The sequence below is a fragment of the Ovis canadensis genome, chromosome 1 (assembly GCF_042477335.2).
Source record: "Ovis canadensis isolate MfBH-ARS-UI-01 breed Bighorn chromosome 1, ARS-UI_OviCan_v2, whole genome shotgun sequence".
Taxonomy (NCBI): domain Eukaryota; kingdom Metazoa; phylum Chordata; class Mammalia; order Artiodactyla; family Bovidae; genus Ovis; species Ovis canadensis.
Window position 1 is genome coordinate 61,715,325 of NC_091245.1, and position 18,927 is coordinate 61,734,251.

Genomic DNA, 18,927 nt, shown 5'->3' on the forward strand with positions numbered 1-18,927 from the left:
TATAATTTAATTTTTATACATGCAAGGTAAAATAAAAATTGTTGCTAATAATCATAATATGAATCACAATAGTTCCTTCAACAAAATACATGAAGCAAATACTATTACAGTGCTGGATTATTACAGTGAAAACTAATCTGCAATCTCATACAATATTCATATATGATAATTTGACATTAAAAGGTTGTTTCTTGGACAGTTCTGGAATAACTTCAATCATATACAGTTCTGGAAAGCATTAGTCACAGAATGATCAGGGATGTATCTTTTAATAACAGAATGAAAATATGCTTTCATCACAAGTAAACCAAACTCTCTATTAAAAACTCTGGTAAGACTGAATAGTTTCTGGAGTTTTTCAGATAAAAAGGTATGTTTTCTCTTAGAAGAGAGTCAGACCCATACTATCACTTACACTGGTATATTTTAACTCTATGAATAAAAAATTTATAATAAAAACTAAAGAATATTTTATATTACTAAAACATTTCTATGGCCTCTAGGGACTTTCACAGTTGATTACTGAGTCTTCTTAGTTTCTCATTAAGGAATAAGCGTGAACACAACCATAGTCCACAGGGTACCAGGTAGTATACATAAATAATGGGCACATGGCTTTTATTCACATCTTCCTCATATCAGAACCAGATGAGTCTGAAGAGGCAAATGTGGGCAAGAAAATTCTAGCACTCAAAAAAAGTCAGACTTGGGTAGCTAGAGGAATCAAATTTGATTGTTAATAACTAACTGGGTACTTTCATACATTTAAAGTTACTCTTTTTAAAATATTTTTTTTTCCTAGGGAGACACATGTTAGACATTCTTTTCACTCTAGCAAATTAAGTCACCATTGTGATTTAAGCTAATGCAAGTGAGCGGCCAAGAAACTGGACTGATATCATACATCAGACCTTTGAAACTGTGTCTCACTCATGAACAAATCATGAATCTGAACCCAAAAAATGACTTAAATTGCTCCACGAAAAGGTCTACTTGCTGATCTTTCTTACAATGATTTTATTAATATCCCAATTCCAGCATTATTTATTCTCCAAAATTCTAAACGTATTTAGGAATTCACAAAATGGTGTCATAAACACTCAGAGCTACACTGTGATTTCCTTCATCCTGACATCCTTATCCTCTTTTCCCACAAACACAATAACTCTCCTTTGGGATGCAATTAGCAAGGAAGAGTATCCATTGGAATATGAGTGGTTGGTAGTCATAAAGAATCCAGTAACTAGCAATAATTTACGGAAGAACCTATTTTTATCCAAATACAGCCTCAGATTATGGCTTTAAAAGCAAAATATATCTAACTTACAACTTTGGGTTGTCAGTTATCCAGCTTGTGAATTAAAGCAGGCCAGTTTGCCCCTCTCAATTCTCCTTCTGCTTTGGGACCATTTCTCGATTTACTGGAAAAAGCTTTCAGGATAGTAAAAGGAGGCAAAACATTCATGAATGTCGCAAATAATTACCATCTGTGAAAAATAAAACTACTGGGAGAAATTAAAATAAAATTCTAAAAGGTGACTATCACTGTCTCGAAGGATATCCATGGTATTTTTTATATTTGTATAGAAAACTGAAAGCTCACTCATAGTTTTTGAAACTGTAAGCAAAAAAGGAAGTAAACTGCTATGAAAATTATGCATAATAACTTTGGACAAGAAGAAAACTTCATACTCTATTTTGATTTTTTTGAAATTCTCAAGAGAACATCCATGACTAATCACATTTAGTAATCAGAATCTTCTTTTTGTAATAATTTAGATGACTTTCTATGGTGCAATTCGAAACTCTGCATTAGTCTTTGCAACGTACGTTGGTCTCAAAATTGAGAGACTTATAAAATAATGTGACACATTCATTCTGTAACATTGAAATAAGTTTAAATTATCAGCTCTTCCCCTTCTGAAGAAGAGAAGAAATTGTATTTGACCATATGTACCCATCAGAGGTATACTTTCAAAAAAGAAAACATAAGTGGTATGAGTGGTAAGAGACACAAAAGCCATATGGAAAGATTTTGCTATTACCACCATTTTCTGTTCCCTTTATGTGACTCTCAATAAAAAATAAAAATATAAGCTAGTAAGTTTAATTTTTAACCCTCTGGATTGTCTTCCATTTTAGACAGTTATTGTGATCTTACTAGAGCCTTACTGAAAATTTACATTATCATTTTCACAAGTAGCTAGATTCCCACACTGAGGAATAAAAATATTGGAGAATCCAGGTGGGATTTTTATATTAATAGCATGCTACTGTGTGCTATAGTAATGACACACCCATTTTATACTTAATCCTATCACCAAGCAACACCAAGCTTCTAATTTTTGTCTTCATTTTAAATGGCTACTAGATATATATGAGAGAATTAATAAAGTAATATACTATTAATTCTTTTTAAGTCAAAAGTATTATCTAGAAAATAACATTGTAATGGGATCTTCAAGATCAATTCTGTTTTATATACTCTGCAGCAAAAATAACATTTCTAGTAGGAAGGTATTAATTATAAACCTAGCAAATTCTAGACATTCACATATTTGTGTAAACAATTTTAACATGGTTTATTACATTTCCAGAAAGGTTAAATCTTATATCCAGTTTCCTGCTAATTTTTCTTTCATATATTATAATAAATATATGTGTTATTTGAGTGCATGTGTGTACATATTTTCCACACACATATATATCATATATACATAAAACAGTAGTTAATGGTCACTGTCTTTTCAATGTTAAATTGGGAAAAAAATGAATTGCTATTATGCATAACCCATGGCGATCTTCCCTTCTGTTTCACAAATGGCCATATCGAGATGTAAACAAAACATTGGAGCGAGCCATTCCAGGTGAACTGTATTTCAAGTTGTAGCTTGGTGTTCTCATGAAGAATTGTGTACTTCCTGGTAGTAAATACCTAAAAGTAATAGTTTAAAAATTAGACTTTTACAAACAAATTAATATTAATATCTCCCACTAAAGTGTTATGTGGTTAATAATTTGTACATCTTACATGAGAAATGACACTATAACAATGCAATCCACATTAAAGGATTTCCTCTCTTGAGGAGGGGAGGTAGGAAAGGGTCATACAGCCTCACTCAAAGAGCTGAATATAGATGCAAAATGTGGTCTTAGTATCCCAAGATATCCCATAAACAGCCATGAACTCACAAGCTAGGAAACTGTTTACATCACTCATGTTAATTTGGAATTCATGAGTAATCTCTGTAAATAATATGTATAGCCAGTCAAGTATTTCTTAAAAATATCATGTAACATCATGTAACATGAGAATTTGGCTAACCACATTAAAATAATTATTTCAAGGATGTTGAAACCATTTAATTTCATAATATATCATTGATGTATTATGACTGTAGTTAATCTGAAAGAAAAGTTAAAGATTAAAATGTATAACTAAATTGTAAATTTTATACTCCTAGACTACTGGGTGCTTAGATTACCGAATACCAAAAACAATCATGATTACAGGTTGCATGCAACCTTTGCACCCAAATGTATTTCAGAATATATGAATTTTCCAGATGTTAGGACAATATGGTGTATATACTATACATAATGCAACATCTTCATCAGAGTCTTAGGGCAGCATTGTGCAAACCATTAATATTTCTGTAATGAAATGCAGAAATATTCACAATAAATTGGAAACAGACTATATAAACAAACTTTGTGTCAATTCAGATGTGCCAATAAATGGGTTATTTTTATTTCTATTAGTCTGAGTTTTCAGAGCTTTCAGATTTAGGAGTTGCAAATAAGAATGTGTGCCTGTATAATCTTATTCCTCTGGAAAGCCTTTGATTGGCATTAGGCCATTCCAATCTATATGTTGAGAGAGAAATGATTAAGGAAACCGACATGAGCAAACACAAGTATCACTATTAAAAGCCTAAGTCCAGATGATGACGAGGACATGCTAGAAAGTCAGGACAAAGATATTTATAAAAAATTTTGAAAAGAAGAAGTAACAACAGAAGGAGATTAATAATTAGCCTTAAAAAGAAACAAAGGTAGAGATCAAATCATTTATTTTCTTCATGTGACTGCAGAATCTTCCAGCCACAGTATCATACATCCAAAGACAAATGAAGAAACTGAGGACCAAAGATATTATTAGCTACCAATTCTTTATTAAATAATACTGGTACTAACTTCTGTGTCAATGGAAAATTACATTTATGTTGTTGTTACATGAATTTTGTAGAAGAATACAAATTCATTATGATCGAACTGCATACAGTACTCAAATTAAAATGGCAGAATTCCACATAATATTCATAGACATCATTCCATCGTGAATTATCTGATAATATCCCCTAAATCTCTTACTTAATATCACAAACTATAAATAATTGCTCAAATCATTATGTTAATAGAGCAGTAAAATAATCTACAACAAGCTAAATTAAATCAAAACTGCACAATGGGTGATGAATAATGAAACAATTGATTTCTCACATCATAGATTATATAAATCATTTTCTTAATATCACTTGGGTAATTCATATGAATTAATTATTATGTCAAAAGCTAGTGTATCATGATGACTGATTTGATATGTTCTGTAAGAAACAGGTTGCCCTTCTGATCTAGGGCAAAGGTGCAAAGGAAACTAAGGTGTTCACCAAAATCCACTATTCCATACTACTTGAGAGTTATTCCCTCTCCTACTGAAAATTGGTTACATCCTGGTTACATTGATAGTAACTGTATTAAACAGTAACTTTTACCAACTTTCTTTTAAAGAATCTCCAAACAAAAGTTATTATTGGCATTACAATAACATTCACATTGCCTTCTGAGCTAAATATTTCCATTTACACAGGTGAAAAAATAAAAGTACAAAGTCCAGGGTTACAGTGAACTTATACTATTTTATTTAACACTATTTTGTATTTAAAAAGAATTTGTGTGTGTGTGTCTGTGCCAGCACCATTATACTTGCTTTAAAAATATTATTTTTAATGATTCTCTATGGTATATATTATCAGCTCCATTTTATAGATGAATACACCAAAGTGTACAGGCATTAAACGCCTTGCCCACAGTCACAGAATGACTAGAGCCAAGATTCAGATCCATTTGGTCTCACTCCAGAACTATCACTCCCCCAAAATACTATATTGGCATTTCTGTGTATGAATTCCAATTTTAAAACTGACAAATACAATGATTACATTTATTTTTCAGAAATATGAAGTATACAAACTTAGAAAGTAGAAAAATATTATCCACAAAACTAAACTTTTTAATAGAAGCAGAGAAGGCTAAAATGAAACTAAAGACGTAAAAAGGAAAAGAAATTCAGTATGAATGTAAAAAAGCATATAAAATTACATTGTAAGAAACACTTTGCTTCCCTAAAGCAAGGGCTGTGCGATATTTTAAAGGATTACCGTGAAACACAATGGATTATTTGCCTTAATATCTCCATTAGGATCTCTTGGGAGAGCCTACACTAGCTGAATATCAAAGATTATTTTTAAATTTTCTCTGCAATGAAGTTAAATAACAATTTTATCTTTTAGCAAGAAGAATCTCTAGAAAGTGGATTTATAGATAGTATCTAAAGAGTGTCTGTTAAAGCACAAACATATCTGAAGTCTCCAGCTTTATTTCTATTTAGCTTACTCTCGAAGTACAAATATAGCTAACTTGTAGCTAACTCATTCCAAGAAGAAACAACACAAACTATCCTCTTTGTTTCATACACATACCCTTACTCTTCAATTCTAAGATGAGGTATACATATCTTCACATATCCATCATATAAATGTAAAATATGCATTTATCTAAAACAAGACCGGGAGCTGACTGTGGCTCAGATCATGAACTCCTTATTGCCAAATTCAGACTTAAATTGAAGAAAGTAGGGAAAACCACTAGACCATTCAGGTATGACCTAAATCAAATCCCTGATAATTATACAGTGGAAGTGAGAAATAGATTTAAGGGACTAGATCTGATAGATAGAGTGCCTGATGAACTATGGACAGAGGTTCGTGACATTGTACAGGAGACAGGGATCAAGACCATCCCCATGGAAAAGAAATGCAAAAAAGCAAAATGGCTGTCTGCGGAGGACTTACAAATAGCTGTGAAAAGAAGAGAAGCAAAGGAGAAAAGGAAAGATTTAATCATCTGAATGCAGAGTTCCAAAGAATAGCAAGAAGAGATAAGAAAGCCTTCCTCAGTGATCAATGCAAAGAAATAGAGGAAAACAACAGAATGGGAAAGACTAGAGATCACTTCAAGAAAATTAGAGATACCAAGGGAACATTTCATGCAAAGATGGGCTCGATAAAGGACAGAAATGGTATGGACCTAACAGAAGCAGACGATATTAAGAAGAGGTGGCAAGAATACACAGAACTGTACAAAAAAGATCCTCACGACCAATATAATCACAATGGTGTGATCACTCACCTAGAGCCAGACATCCTGGAATGTGAAGTCAAGTGGGCCTTAGAAAGCATCACTACGAACAAAGCTAGTGGAGGTGATGGAATTCCAGTTGAGCTCTTTCAAATCCTGAAAGATGATGCTGTCAAAGTGCTGCACTCAGTATGCCAGCAAATTTGGAAAACTCAGCAGTGGCCACAGGACTGGAAAAGGTCCATTTTCATTCCAATCCCAAAGAAAGGCAATGCCAAAGAATGCCCAAACTACTGTACAATTGCACTCATCTCACACACTAGTAAAGTAATGCTCAAATTTCTCCAAGCCAGGCTTTGGCAATACACGAACCATGAACTTCCAGATGTTCAAGCTGGTTTTAGAGAAGGCAGAGGAACCAGAGATCAAATTGTCAACATCCTCTGGATCATCAAAAAAGCAAGAGAGTTCCAGAAAAACATCTATTTCTGCTTTATTGATTGTGCCAAGTCTTTCACTGTGTGGATCACAATAAACTGTGGAAAATTCTGAAAGAGATGAGAATACCAGACCACTTGACCTGCCTCTTGAGAAACCTATATGCAAGTCAGGAAGCAACAGTTAGAACTGGACATGGAACAACAGACTGGTTCCAAATAGGAAAAGGAGTACGTCAAGGCTGTATCTTGTCACCCTGCTTATGTAACTTGTATGCAGAGTACATCATGAGAAACGCTGGGCTGGAAGAAGCACAAGCTGGAATCAACATTGCCAGGAAAAATATCAATAACCTCAGATATGCAGATGACACCACCCTTATGGCAGAAAGTGAAGAGGAGCTAAAAAGCCTCTTGATGAAAGTGAAAGAGGAGAGTGAAAAAGTTGGCTTAAAGCTCAACATTCAGAAAACTAAGATTATGGCATCTAGTCCCATCACTTCATGGGAAATAGATGGGGAAAGAGTGGAAACAGTGTCAGACTTTATTTTTCTGGGCTCCAAAATCACTGCAGATGGTGACTGCAGCCATGAAATTAAAAGACGCTTACTCCTTGGAAGGAAAGTTATGACCAACCTAGAGAGCATATTCAAAAGCAGAGACGTTACTTTGCCAACAAAGGTCCGTCTAGTCAAGGCTATGGTTTTTCCAGTAGTCATGTATGGATGTGAGAGTTGGACTATGAAGAAAGCTGTGCGCCGAAGAATTGATTCTTTTGAACTGTGGTGTTGGAGAAGACTCCTGAGAGTCCCTTGGACTGCAAGGAGATCCAACCAGTCCATTCTGAAGGAGATCAGTCCTGGGTATTCTTTGGAAGGAATGATGCTAAAGCTGAAACTCCAGTACTTTGGCCACCTCATGTGAAGAGTTGACTCATTGGAAAAGACTCTGATGCTGGGAGGGATTGGGGGAAGGAGGAGAAGGGGACAATAGAGGATAAGATGGCTGGTGCCATCATCGACTCGATGGACGTGAGTGTGAGTGAACTCCGGGAGTTGGTGATAGACAGGGAGGCCTGGCGTGCTGCAATTCATGGGGTCATAAGAAGCCGGACACAACTGAGCAACTGAACTGAACTGAACTTCCTATTTGACATAGAATTGTTTGGTTTGTCATATACCAATTCACTGCTGACCATGGAGAATCTCTAGAACATGAAGAATGTCAAGACTGGTAAGTTAATTAGCCTTGAAACTTAAAATGCACACACCTCTGAGATTTTCCTGGAGAAAGATCCAGTACCCCTAACCATAGCCATCCCCCCAGAGTAAACTCAGCTTCCTGGTTTGGGGAACACAGGGTAAATAAATTTTATCGCTTTATTTAGGCTGTGTTCTTTTTAACTATTTTGACTGTGGTAAAATAAATATATAACATGAAATTCCTTATGATTTTTAGGTATTCATGTTCAGTGTAAATATATTCACACTGTGTAATATTGGCTGTGTAAAATGGTTGTGTAACCAAAACTATAACCTGGTTCCAGATCTTTTCATGTGAAGCAGAAACTCTGTACCCATTAAGCACTAAATTCCCATTTCCTCCTCCTCCCAGTCCCTGGTAACCTCTATTCTGCTTTCTGTCTCAATGAATTCATTCTAGATTCTGCACATAATTGGAATCATACCATGTTTGTCCTTTTATATTTGGGTTATTTAACTTAACATGCTTTCAAGGTGCATCTATGCTATAACATGTATCAGAATTTCATTCCTTTTTACATAGTATAATATTTTTATGCTTTTATATTTTTATACATAGTATAATATATTTTTATACTAAGTATAACCTTTTAACATAGAATAATGTTTTATATTTATAAATTTTATATAATACTATATTTATATTTACAATTTTACATAAGCATAATAATAATACATGCAAGTAGCTCAGTGATAAAAGAATCAATCTGCCAATGCAGGAGATGCAAGTTCAGTCCCTGGGTCAGGAAGATACTCTGGAGAAAGAAATGACAATTTACTCCAGTATTCTTGCCTGGAAAATTCCATGGACAGATGAGCTTAGCTGTAGTACTTGGGATCGCAAAGAGTCAAACACAACTGAGTGACTAAGCACAGCACAGCACAAAGAGTCAGACAGAACTGAGCACACAGCCAAAAAGGGCAAAGAGTAGTAATGTACATATAAACAGATCACATTCTATTCATCCATTCCTCTGTTGATGGACATTGGGTGGCTGTCACCATCTGACTATTGTGAATAATGTTGCTATGAACATTGGTGTACAAGCATTGGTTTGAGTCCTTGTTTTCAGTTCTTTGGGGTGTGTACCTAGGAGGGGAAATGCTGGGTCATATGGAATGGCTACCCATTCCAGTATTCTTGCATAGAGAATTCCATGGACAGAGGATCCCGGTAGGCTACAGTCCATGGGGTCACAAAGAGTAAGACACGACTGAGTGACTAATACTTTCAAACTTTTCATGGTAAATTTATATTTAACTTTTTAAGGAACTGCCACTGTTTTCTACAGCACTCATACCATTTTACATTCTGAACCAGTACTAAATTCTCAATATACTGACCAACACTCATTATTTTGTATTTTAAATACAACACCCAGAACATTGTACTGTGGTTTTAACTGCAAATCCCACCTCTTGTCATTTGCTAACAACATGGATTTGGATGAGACATTTCACTTCTTTGGGCCTCAGTTTTCTCACTGGTGAAAAGAATCCAATAGTTTCTGCCATGCCTGTCTTACAGAGTATGGACCAAATGGAATAGTGCATATAGGTGAAATATTATTATTTATGTGTTACTAACATCAGCCTTGCTTCCCAGGTAGCAAAGTGGTAAAGAGTCCGCCTGCCAAGACAGGAGATGCAAGGGGCACAGGTTCAATCCCTGGGTCAGGAAGATTCCCAGGAGAAGGAAATGGCAACACACTCCAGTATTCTTATCCAGAAAATTCCATGGATGGAGGAGCCTAGTGGGCTACAGTACATGGTGTTGCAAAGAGTTGAACATAACTGAACAACTGAGTACTCACTCAACATCAGCCTCTTTAGCACGACCATGCCTGTTTTAAGATAGATGTACCAAGCTATCTTAAGATTAAAATAGTATCATGTATATAACTTGATTTTAAAACTTTTCAATCAAAAAGTACATAAAATAAACATCTAGTAAATGAATATTATAAAGTGATCACTCATATAACTGCTACCCAGGTTAAATGACTGAATATTCTTAGCACCCCAGAACCACATACTGCTGCCCCATAAACTTACCCACTATCCAAACTTCTGAATAGCCATGATGGTGTGATCACTCACCTAGAGCCAGACATCCTGTACTGTGAAGTCAAGTGGACCATAGGAAGCAACACAAAGCTAGGGGGGGTGATGGAATTCCAGCTGAACTATTTCAAATCCTAAAAGATGATGCTGTGAAAGTGCTGCACTCAATAGGCCAGCAAATTTGGAAAACTCAGTTGTGGTCACAGGACTGGAAAAGGTCAGCTTTCATTCAAATCCCAAAAATGTTCAAATGCCAAAGAATGTTCAAACTACCGCACAGTTGCACTCATCTCACATGCTAGCAGAGTAATGCTCAAAATCTTCCAAGCTAGGATTCAACAGTATGTAAACCAAGAACTTCCAGATGTTCAAGCTGGATTTAGAAAAGGCAGAGGAACCAGAGATCAAATTGCCAACATCTGTTGGGTCATAGAAAAAAACAAGAGAATTCCCAAAAAACGTCTACATCTGCTTTATTGACTATGCCAAAGCCTTTGACTGTGTCAATGACAACAAACTGTGGAACATTCTTCAAGAGATGGGAATACCAGACCACCATACCTGCCTCCTAAGATCTGTAGGCAAGTCAAGAAGCAACAGTTAGAACCAGACATGGAACAACAGACTGGTTCTAAATTTGGAAAGGAGTATGTCAGGGCTGTATACTGTCACCCTGCTTATTTAACTTATATGGAAAGTACATCACGCAACATGCCGGACTGGATGAAGCACAAGCTGGAATCAAGATTGTCGGGAGAAATATTAATAACCTCAGATATGCAGATGACACCATCCTTATGGCAGAAAGCAAAGAACTAAAGAGCCTCTTGATTAAAGTGAAAGAGGAGTGTGAAAAAGCTGGTTTAAAATTCAACATTCAAAAAACAAAGATCATGGCATCTGGTCCCATCACTTCATGGCAACTAGATGGGGAAACAATGGAAAGAGTGACAAACTTTATTTTCTGGGGCTCCAAAACCACTGCTGGTGGTGACTGCAGCCATGAAATTAAAGGCACTTGCTCCTTGGAGGGCTTCCCTGATAGTTCAGGGAAGGGATAGGCTATCTACTCCAGTGTTCTTCGGTGTCCCTTGTGGCTCAGCTGGTAAAGAATCTGCCTGCAATGTGGGAGCCCTAGGTTCAATCCCTGGGTTGGGAAGATCCCCCAGAGAAGGGAAAGGCTACTCACTCCAGTATTCTGGCTTGGAGAATTCCATGGACAGTCCATGGGTTCACAAAGAGTCAGACATGACTGAGTTACTTTCACTCACTCACTCACTGCTCCTTGGAAGAAAAGCTATGAACAACCCAGACAGCATATTAAAAAGCAGAGATATTACTTTGTCAACAAAGGTCCATCCAGTTATAGCTATGGTTTTTCCAGGAGTTATATATGGATTTGAGTTGGACCATAAAGAAATCTGAGCACCGAAGATTTGATGCTTTTGAACTGTGGTGTTGGAGAAGACTCTTGAGAGTCCCTTGGACTGCAAGGAGATCCAACCAGTCAATCTTAAAGGAAATCAATCCTGAATATTCATTGGAAGGACTGTTGCTGAAGATGATGGTCCAATACTTTGGCCACCTGATGCAAAGAGCTGACTTATTGGAAAAGACCCTGATGCTGGGAAAGACTGAAGGCAAGAGAAGGGGATGACAGAAGATGAGACGGTTCGATGCATCACCGACTCAATGGAAATTGAGTTTGAGCAAGCTCTGGGAGTTGGTGATGGACATGGAAGCCTGGCATGCTGCAGTCCATGGGGGTCACAAAGAGTTGGACATGACTGAGTGACTGACCTATCCAAACTTCAGTGGCAATTACTTCCTCCTGTTTGCCATCTACGGCAAACAGGAAGTACATATTCTGTAATACTATAATTCAGTTTTTCTCTTTTTTTTATTTAAATATAAATGAAATGATGTATGTAGTCCTTTGCCTCTGGCTTCTTTTGCTCAATTTCTGTTTGAGATTCATCCATATTGCTGTGTATGCATGCAGTTTGTTCATTTTCAATGCTGTAAAATATTCCATTGAGTGGACATTACAAAAATGTCCATTCTTCCGTGAACAGACATTTTCAGTTCAGTTCAATTCAGTCGCTCAGTCATGTCCGACTCTTTGTGACCCCATGAATCACAGAACGCCAGGCCTGCCTGTCCAACACCTACTCCCAGAGTTTACTCAAACTCATGTCCATCGAGTTGGTGATGCCATCCAGCCATCTCATCCTCTGTTGTCCCCTTCTCCTCCTGCCCCCAATCCCTCCCAGATTCAGGGTCTTTTCCAGTGAGTCAACTCTTCACATGAGGTGGCCAAACTACTGGAGTTTCAGCTTCAGCATCAGTCCTTCCAATGAACACCCAGGACATTTTAGGTATTTCTAATTTCTAGCCATTATAAGGAAATGCTACTGTGATAATTCTATAATGGTCTTGATGCACATGGGCATACATTCTGCTTAGAATCATTAGGAATAAAATAACTGAGAAAATGCTAAACTTTGGTGGGTTATCCAAACTTTTTTAAAGGTAATGATGTTCATTATTATCAGCAGTGTGAGAGAGTTTCCATTACTCTACATTCTCATCAACTCATGGTCTGAAAGATGGGTTTCACGTCTCCCTGAGTATGAGCTTGAACACTTCAAATACTTACTGCTTTTAAAAATGCCTCTTCAAGTATCTTCCCCATTTTTCCATGGAGTGTCCTATTTTCTTCTTAGAAATCTGTAGGAGTTCTTACACAGTCTGTACAACAATCTTTTGTAGGTTAAACAGGTTGCAAATATCAACTTTCATTCTGAGGCTTGCTCTTTCATCTTAATGGAGTCTGCTAATAAACATATATTCTTAATTTTAATATAGTGAAGTTTATCTTTTCATTTATAATCTGTACTTTCTTGGCCTGATATTTTACACTCTTTGTATACTTCAAGGTCATGAAAAGTCTATATTTTCTTCCAAAAATCTTTACTTTTGCCTTTCACATCTGTATACTCAATAATTTGGAAGTGATTTTGTATATGGTGTAGGTAAATTAAGTTTCTTTTTTTTATTATTATTTGGAAACTCAATTGCCCCAGAACCATTTGTTTAAACAAAATTTTAACTCATTTGTTATAAGTTAAGTGTTCCCCTTTTGTCATAAATCAAGTCTCTATATTAACCTGGGTCTATTTATGGCCTTTCTGTGGTGGTTTCATCGCCAAGTAGTGTTCAACTCTTGCAACTTCATAGAGTGTAGCCTGCCAGGCTCCTCTGCCCATGGGATTCTCCAGGAAAGAATACTAGAGTGGGTTGCCATTTCCTTCTCCAGGGGATCTTCCCAACACAGGAATTGAACCCGAGTCTCTCCTGCATTGCAGGCAGATTCTTTACCAAATGAGCTATGAGGGAAGTCCATGGCCTTTCTGAATGCTTTTTTGGTCTATTTGTCTATCCTTTTGGTACAAGTGCACGGTCTTAAGCTCAGTTCAGTTGCTCAGTCATGTCTGACTCTTTGCGACTCCATGAACCACAGCACACCAGGCCTCCCTGCCCATCACCAACTCCCGGAGTTTACCCAAACTTATGTCCATTGAGTCGCTGTGCCATCTAACCATCTCATCCTCTGTCATCCCCTTCTCCTCCTGCCTTCAATCTTTCCCGACATCGGGGTCTTTTCAAATGAGTCAGCTCTTCGCAACAGGTGGCCAAAGTATTGGAGTTTCAGCTTCAACATCAGTCCTTCCAATGAACACCCAGGACTGACTTCCTTTAGGATGAACTGGTTGGATCTCCTTACAGTCCAAGGGACTCTCAAGAGTCTTCTCCAACACCACAGTTCAAAAGTATCAATTCTTCTGCCCTCAGCTTTCTTTATAGTCCAACACTCTCACATCCATACATGACTACTGGAAAAACCATAGCCTTGACTAGATGGATCTTTGTTGGCAAAGTAATGTCTCTGCTTTTGAATATGCTGTCTAGGTTGGTCATAACTTTCCTCCCAAGGAGTAAGCGTCTTTTAATTTCATGGCTGCAATCACCATCTGCAGTGATTTTGGAGCCCAAAAGACTGTTTTCACTGTTTGACTATCTATTTGCAATGAAGTGATGGGACTGGATGCCATGATCTTAGTTTTCTGAATGTTGACGTGTAAGCCAACTTTTTCGCTCAAACACTATAGCTTTATTATAATTCTGAGCACCCTGTAGTAAATCAGTCCCACTATTTCAAGAATATCTTGTTTATTCTTGGCCCTTTGTTTTTTGTATAAATGTTAGAACAAATAGTCAAATTCTTCACCTTGCAAAAAAATTGTTAGGATTTATGTGAGGAATATGTTGAATTTATAGATATGAAGAACTATTTGAGAAGAAATGACATAATGATATTGATTTCAATATCAATATAAGGTATAACTTTACATCTTTTACATTTTTCTGCATAAGGGTCTTACATGTTTTTGTTGCTTTTTATTCTGAAGTATTGGTTATTCTTTGATGCTATTAAAAATGACTGTTTATCTAATCTGTTTGTTATTGATATAGAAAAAATATTGATTTTATTCACATTTTGATTTAATCAAAATTGGTAGGTTTACTTGGTAATTTATCTGTTGAGTTATTTAGATTATGAGTGCTATGAATGTCCTCACAACCATTAGTAAGGAGTTTTATTTCTTTCTCTCAAATCCAATGCCTTTTACTTTCTTGACTGGCTTCCTTGAGTAAGCCAGGTCAAGTATAATGATAAACAGAAGTAGTTAACAGGTAATCTTGTCTTGTTTCTCTTCTCAAAAGACTTCAACATTTCACCATTAAGTATATGCTTGTAGGGGTTTTGTAGTTACTCTTTATTAGATTAAGGAATTTCCCTTTTGTTTTTAACCTGGTAATCATTTTTTAAAGCAAAAATGTATATTGAATTCTATCAAATGACTTGTCTGTGTATTTTAAATGATTTCTTATTCTAGTAAAATTACACTGATCACATTTTAATTTTATTGTACCTTTAAATAGATTCAATACACAAAAGTTAGTCATGATACATTATCCTATTTAAGGTTTCTGGGTTCATTTTGCTAATATTTACATAAGATTTTTGCATCTATGTTCAAGAGTGAGACTGAACTTTCATTATCCTTTGCCATAATATCCTGGTCAGATTTTAGTATCAAAGGTATGGTAGCCTTTGGTATTAGTAGCCTTCTATATTGTCTTGTGTCATTTTGGTAATATGTGTTTTTCAAGGAATTTTTTTTTAATTTTTACTTTATTTTACTTTACAATTCTGTATTGGTTTTGCCATACATTGACATGAATCCACCACGGGTGTACATGCATTCCCAAACATGAACCCCTCCTCCCACCTCCCTCCCCATAACATCTCTCTGGGTCATCACTGTGCACCAGCCCCAAGCATGCTGTATCCTGCATCAGACATAGACTAGTGATTCGATTCTTACATGATAGTATACATGTTTTAATGCCATTCTCCCAAATCATCCCACCCTCTCCCTCTGAGTCCAAAAGTCCATTATACACATCTGTGTCTTTTTTGCTGTCTGGCATACAGGGTCATCATTGCCATCTTTCTAAATTCCATATATCTGTGTTAGTATACTGTATTGGTGTTTTTCTTTCTGGCTTACTTCACTCTGTATAATTGGCTCCAGTTTCATCCATCTCATCAGAACTGATTCAAATGCATTCTTTTTAATGGCTGAGTAATACTCCATTGTGTATATGTACCACAGCTTGCTTATTCATTCATCCGCTGATGGACATCTAGGTTGTTTCCATGTCCTGGCTATTATAAACAGTGCTGCGATGAACATTGGAGTACATGTGTCTCTTTCAATTCTGGTTTCCTCAGTGTGTATGCCCAGCAGTGGGACTGCTGGGTCATAAGGCAGTTCTATTTCCAGTTTTTTAAGGAATCTCCACACTGTTCTCCATAGTGGCTGTACTAGTTTGCATTCCCACCAACAGTGTAGGAGGGTTCCCTTTTCTCCACACCTTCTCCTGCTTGCAGATTTTTGGATCACAGACATTCTGACTGGTGTGAAGTAGTACCTCATTGTGGTTTTGATTTGCATTTCTCTAATAATGAGTGATGTTGAGCATCTTTTCATGTTAGCCATCCATATGCCTTCTTTGGAGAAATGTCTATTTAGTTCTTTGGCCCATTTTTTGATTGGGTCGTTTATTTTTCTGGAATTGAGCTGCAGGAGTTGCTTGTATATTTTTGAGATTTGTTGTTTGTCAGTTGCTTCATTTGCTATTATTTTCTCCCATTCAGAAGGCTGTCTTTTCACCTTGCTTATAGTTTCCTTTGTTGTGCAGAAGCTTTTAATTTTAATTAGATCCCATTTGTTTATTTTTGTTTTTATTTCCAGAATTCTGGGAGGTGGATCATAGAGGATCCTGCTGTGATTTACGTCAGAGAGTGTTTTGCCTAACTCCTCTAGGAGTTTCATAGTTTCTGGTCTTACATTTAGATTTTTAATCCATTTTGAGTTTATTTTCGTGTGCGGTGTTAGAAAGTGATCTAGTTTCATTCTTTTACAAGTGGTTGACCAGTTTTCCCAGCACCACTTGATAAAGAGATTGTCTTTAATCCATTGTATATTCTTGCCTCCTTTGTCAAAGATAAGGTGTCCATAGGTGTGTGGATTTATCTCTGGGCTTTCTATTTTGTCCATTGATCTATATTTCTGTCTTTGTGCCAGTACCATACTGTCTTGATGACTGTCGCTTTGTAGCAGAGCCTGAAGTCAGGCAAGTTGATTCCTCCCGTTCCATTCTTCTTTCTCAAGATTGCTTTGGCTATTTGAGGTTTTTTGTATTTCCATACAAATCTTGAAATTATTTGTTTTAGTTCTGTGAAAAATTTTACTGTAGCTTCATAGGGATTGCATTGAATTTGTAAATTGCTTTGGGTAGTATACTCATTTTCACTATATTGATTCTTCCAATCCATGAACATGGTATATGTTTCCATCTATTAGTGTCCTCTTTGATTTCTTTCATCAGTGTTTCATAGTTTTCTATATATAGGTCTTTAGTTTCTTTAGGTAGATATATTCCTAAGTATTTTATTCTTTTCGTTGCAATGGTGAATGGAATTGTTTCCTTAATTTCTTTTTCTACTTTCTCATTATTAGTGTATAGGAATGCAAGGGATTTCTGTGTGTCGATTTTATATCCTGCAACTTTACTATATTCATCGATTAGCTCTAGTAATTTTCTGGTGGTGTCTTTAGGGTTTTCTATATAGAGGATCATGTCATCTGCAAACAGTGAGAGTTTTACTTCTTCTTTTCCAATTTGGATTCCTTTTATTTCTTTCTCTGCTCTGATTGCTGTGGCCAAAACTTCCAGAACTATGTTGAATAGTAGCGGTGAAAGTGGGCACCCTTGTCTTGTTCCTGACTTTAGGGGAAATGCTTTCAATTTTTCACCATTGAGGATAATGTTTGCTGTGGGTTTGTCATATATAGCTTTTATTATGTTGAGGTATGTTCCTTCTATTCCTGCTTTCTGGAGAGTTTTTATCATAAATTGATGTTGAATTTTGTCAAAGGCTTTCTCTGCATCTATTGAGATAATCATATGGTTTTTATTTTTCAATTTGTTAATGTGGTGAATTACATTGATTGATTTGCGGATACTGAAGAATCCTTGCATCCCTGGGATAAAGCCCACTTGGTCATGGTGTATGATCTTTTTAATGTGTTGTTGGATTCTGATTGCTAGAATTTTGTTGAGGATTTTTGCATCTATGTTCATCAGTGATATTGGCCTGTAGTTTTCTTTTTTTGTAGTATCTTTGTCAGGTTTTGGTATTAGGGTGATGGTGGCCTCACAGAATGAGTTTGGAAGTTTACCTTCCTCTGCAATTTTCTGGAAGAGTTTGAGGAGGATAGGTGTTAGCTCTTCTCGAAATTTTTGGTAGAATTCAGCTGTGAAGCCATCTGGACCTGGGCTTTTGTTTGCTGGAAGATTTCTGATTACAGTTTCAATTTCCGTGCTTGTGATGGGTCTGTTAAGATTTTCTATTTCTTCCTGGTTCAGTTTTGGAAAATTGTACTTTTCTAAGAATTTGTCCATTTCTTCCACATTGTCCATTTTATTGGCATATAATTGCTGATAGTAGTCTCTTATGATCCTTTGTATTTCTGTGTTGTCCGTTGTGATCTCTCCATTTTCATTTCTAATTTTATTGATTTGATTTTTCTCTCTTTGCTTCTTGATGAGTCTGGCTAATGGTTTGTCAATTTTATTTGTCCTTTCAAAGAATCAGCTTTTGGCTTTGCTGATTTTTGCTATGGTCTCTTTTGTTTCTTTTGCATTTATTTCTGCCCTAATTTTTAAGATTTCTTTCCTTCTACTAACTCTGGGGTTCTCCATTTCTTCCTTTTCTAGTTGCTTTAGGTGTAGAGTTAGGTTATTTATTTGACTTTTTTCTTGTTTCTTGAGGTATGCCTGTATTGCTATGAACTTTCCTCTTAGCACTGCTTTTATAGTGTCCCACAGGTTTTGGGTTGTTGTGTTTTCATTTTCATTCATTTCTATGCATATTTTGATTTCTTTTTTGATTTCTTCTGTGATTTGTTGGTTATTCAGAAGTGTGTTGTTCAACCTCCATATGTTGGAATTTTTAATAGTTTTTCTCCTGTAATTGAGATCTAATCTTAATGCATTATGGTCAGAAAAGATGCTTGGAATGATTTTGATTTTTTATTTCAAGGAAT

The 18,927-nt window shown here is 36.2% G+C and overlaps 1 protein-coding gene across 4 annotated transcripts in view; it reads right to left on the bottom strand.

The window, feature by feature from the left end:
* Window positions 1-788: 788 nt before the first annotated feature.
* The window catches only part of TTLL7 (tubulin tyrosine ligase like 7), a 169,112-nt gene continuing 150,973 nt past the window's right edge, over window positions 789-18,927 (bottom strand). For 2 of the 4 annotated variants that reach the window (XM_069596124.1, XM_069596133.1), the window contains exon 21: window positions 789-2,935. In XM_069596124.1, the coding sequence (XP_069452225.1) occupies window positions 2,815-2,935 (121 nt within the window). In that variant the 3' untranslated portion in view covers window positions 789-2,814. Of the gene's footprint in view, window positions 2,936-8,803; window positions 8,875-18,927 lie in introns of those variants that run through there. The other 2 variants (XM_069596162.1, XM_069596152.1) reach the window with 2 other exon arrangements.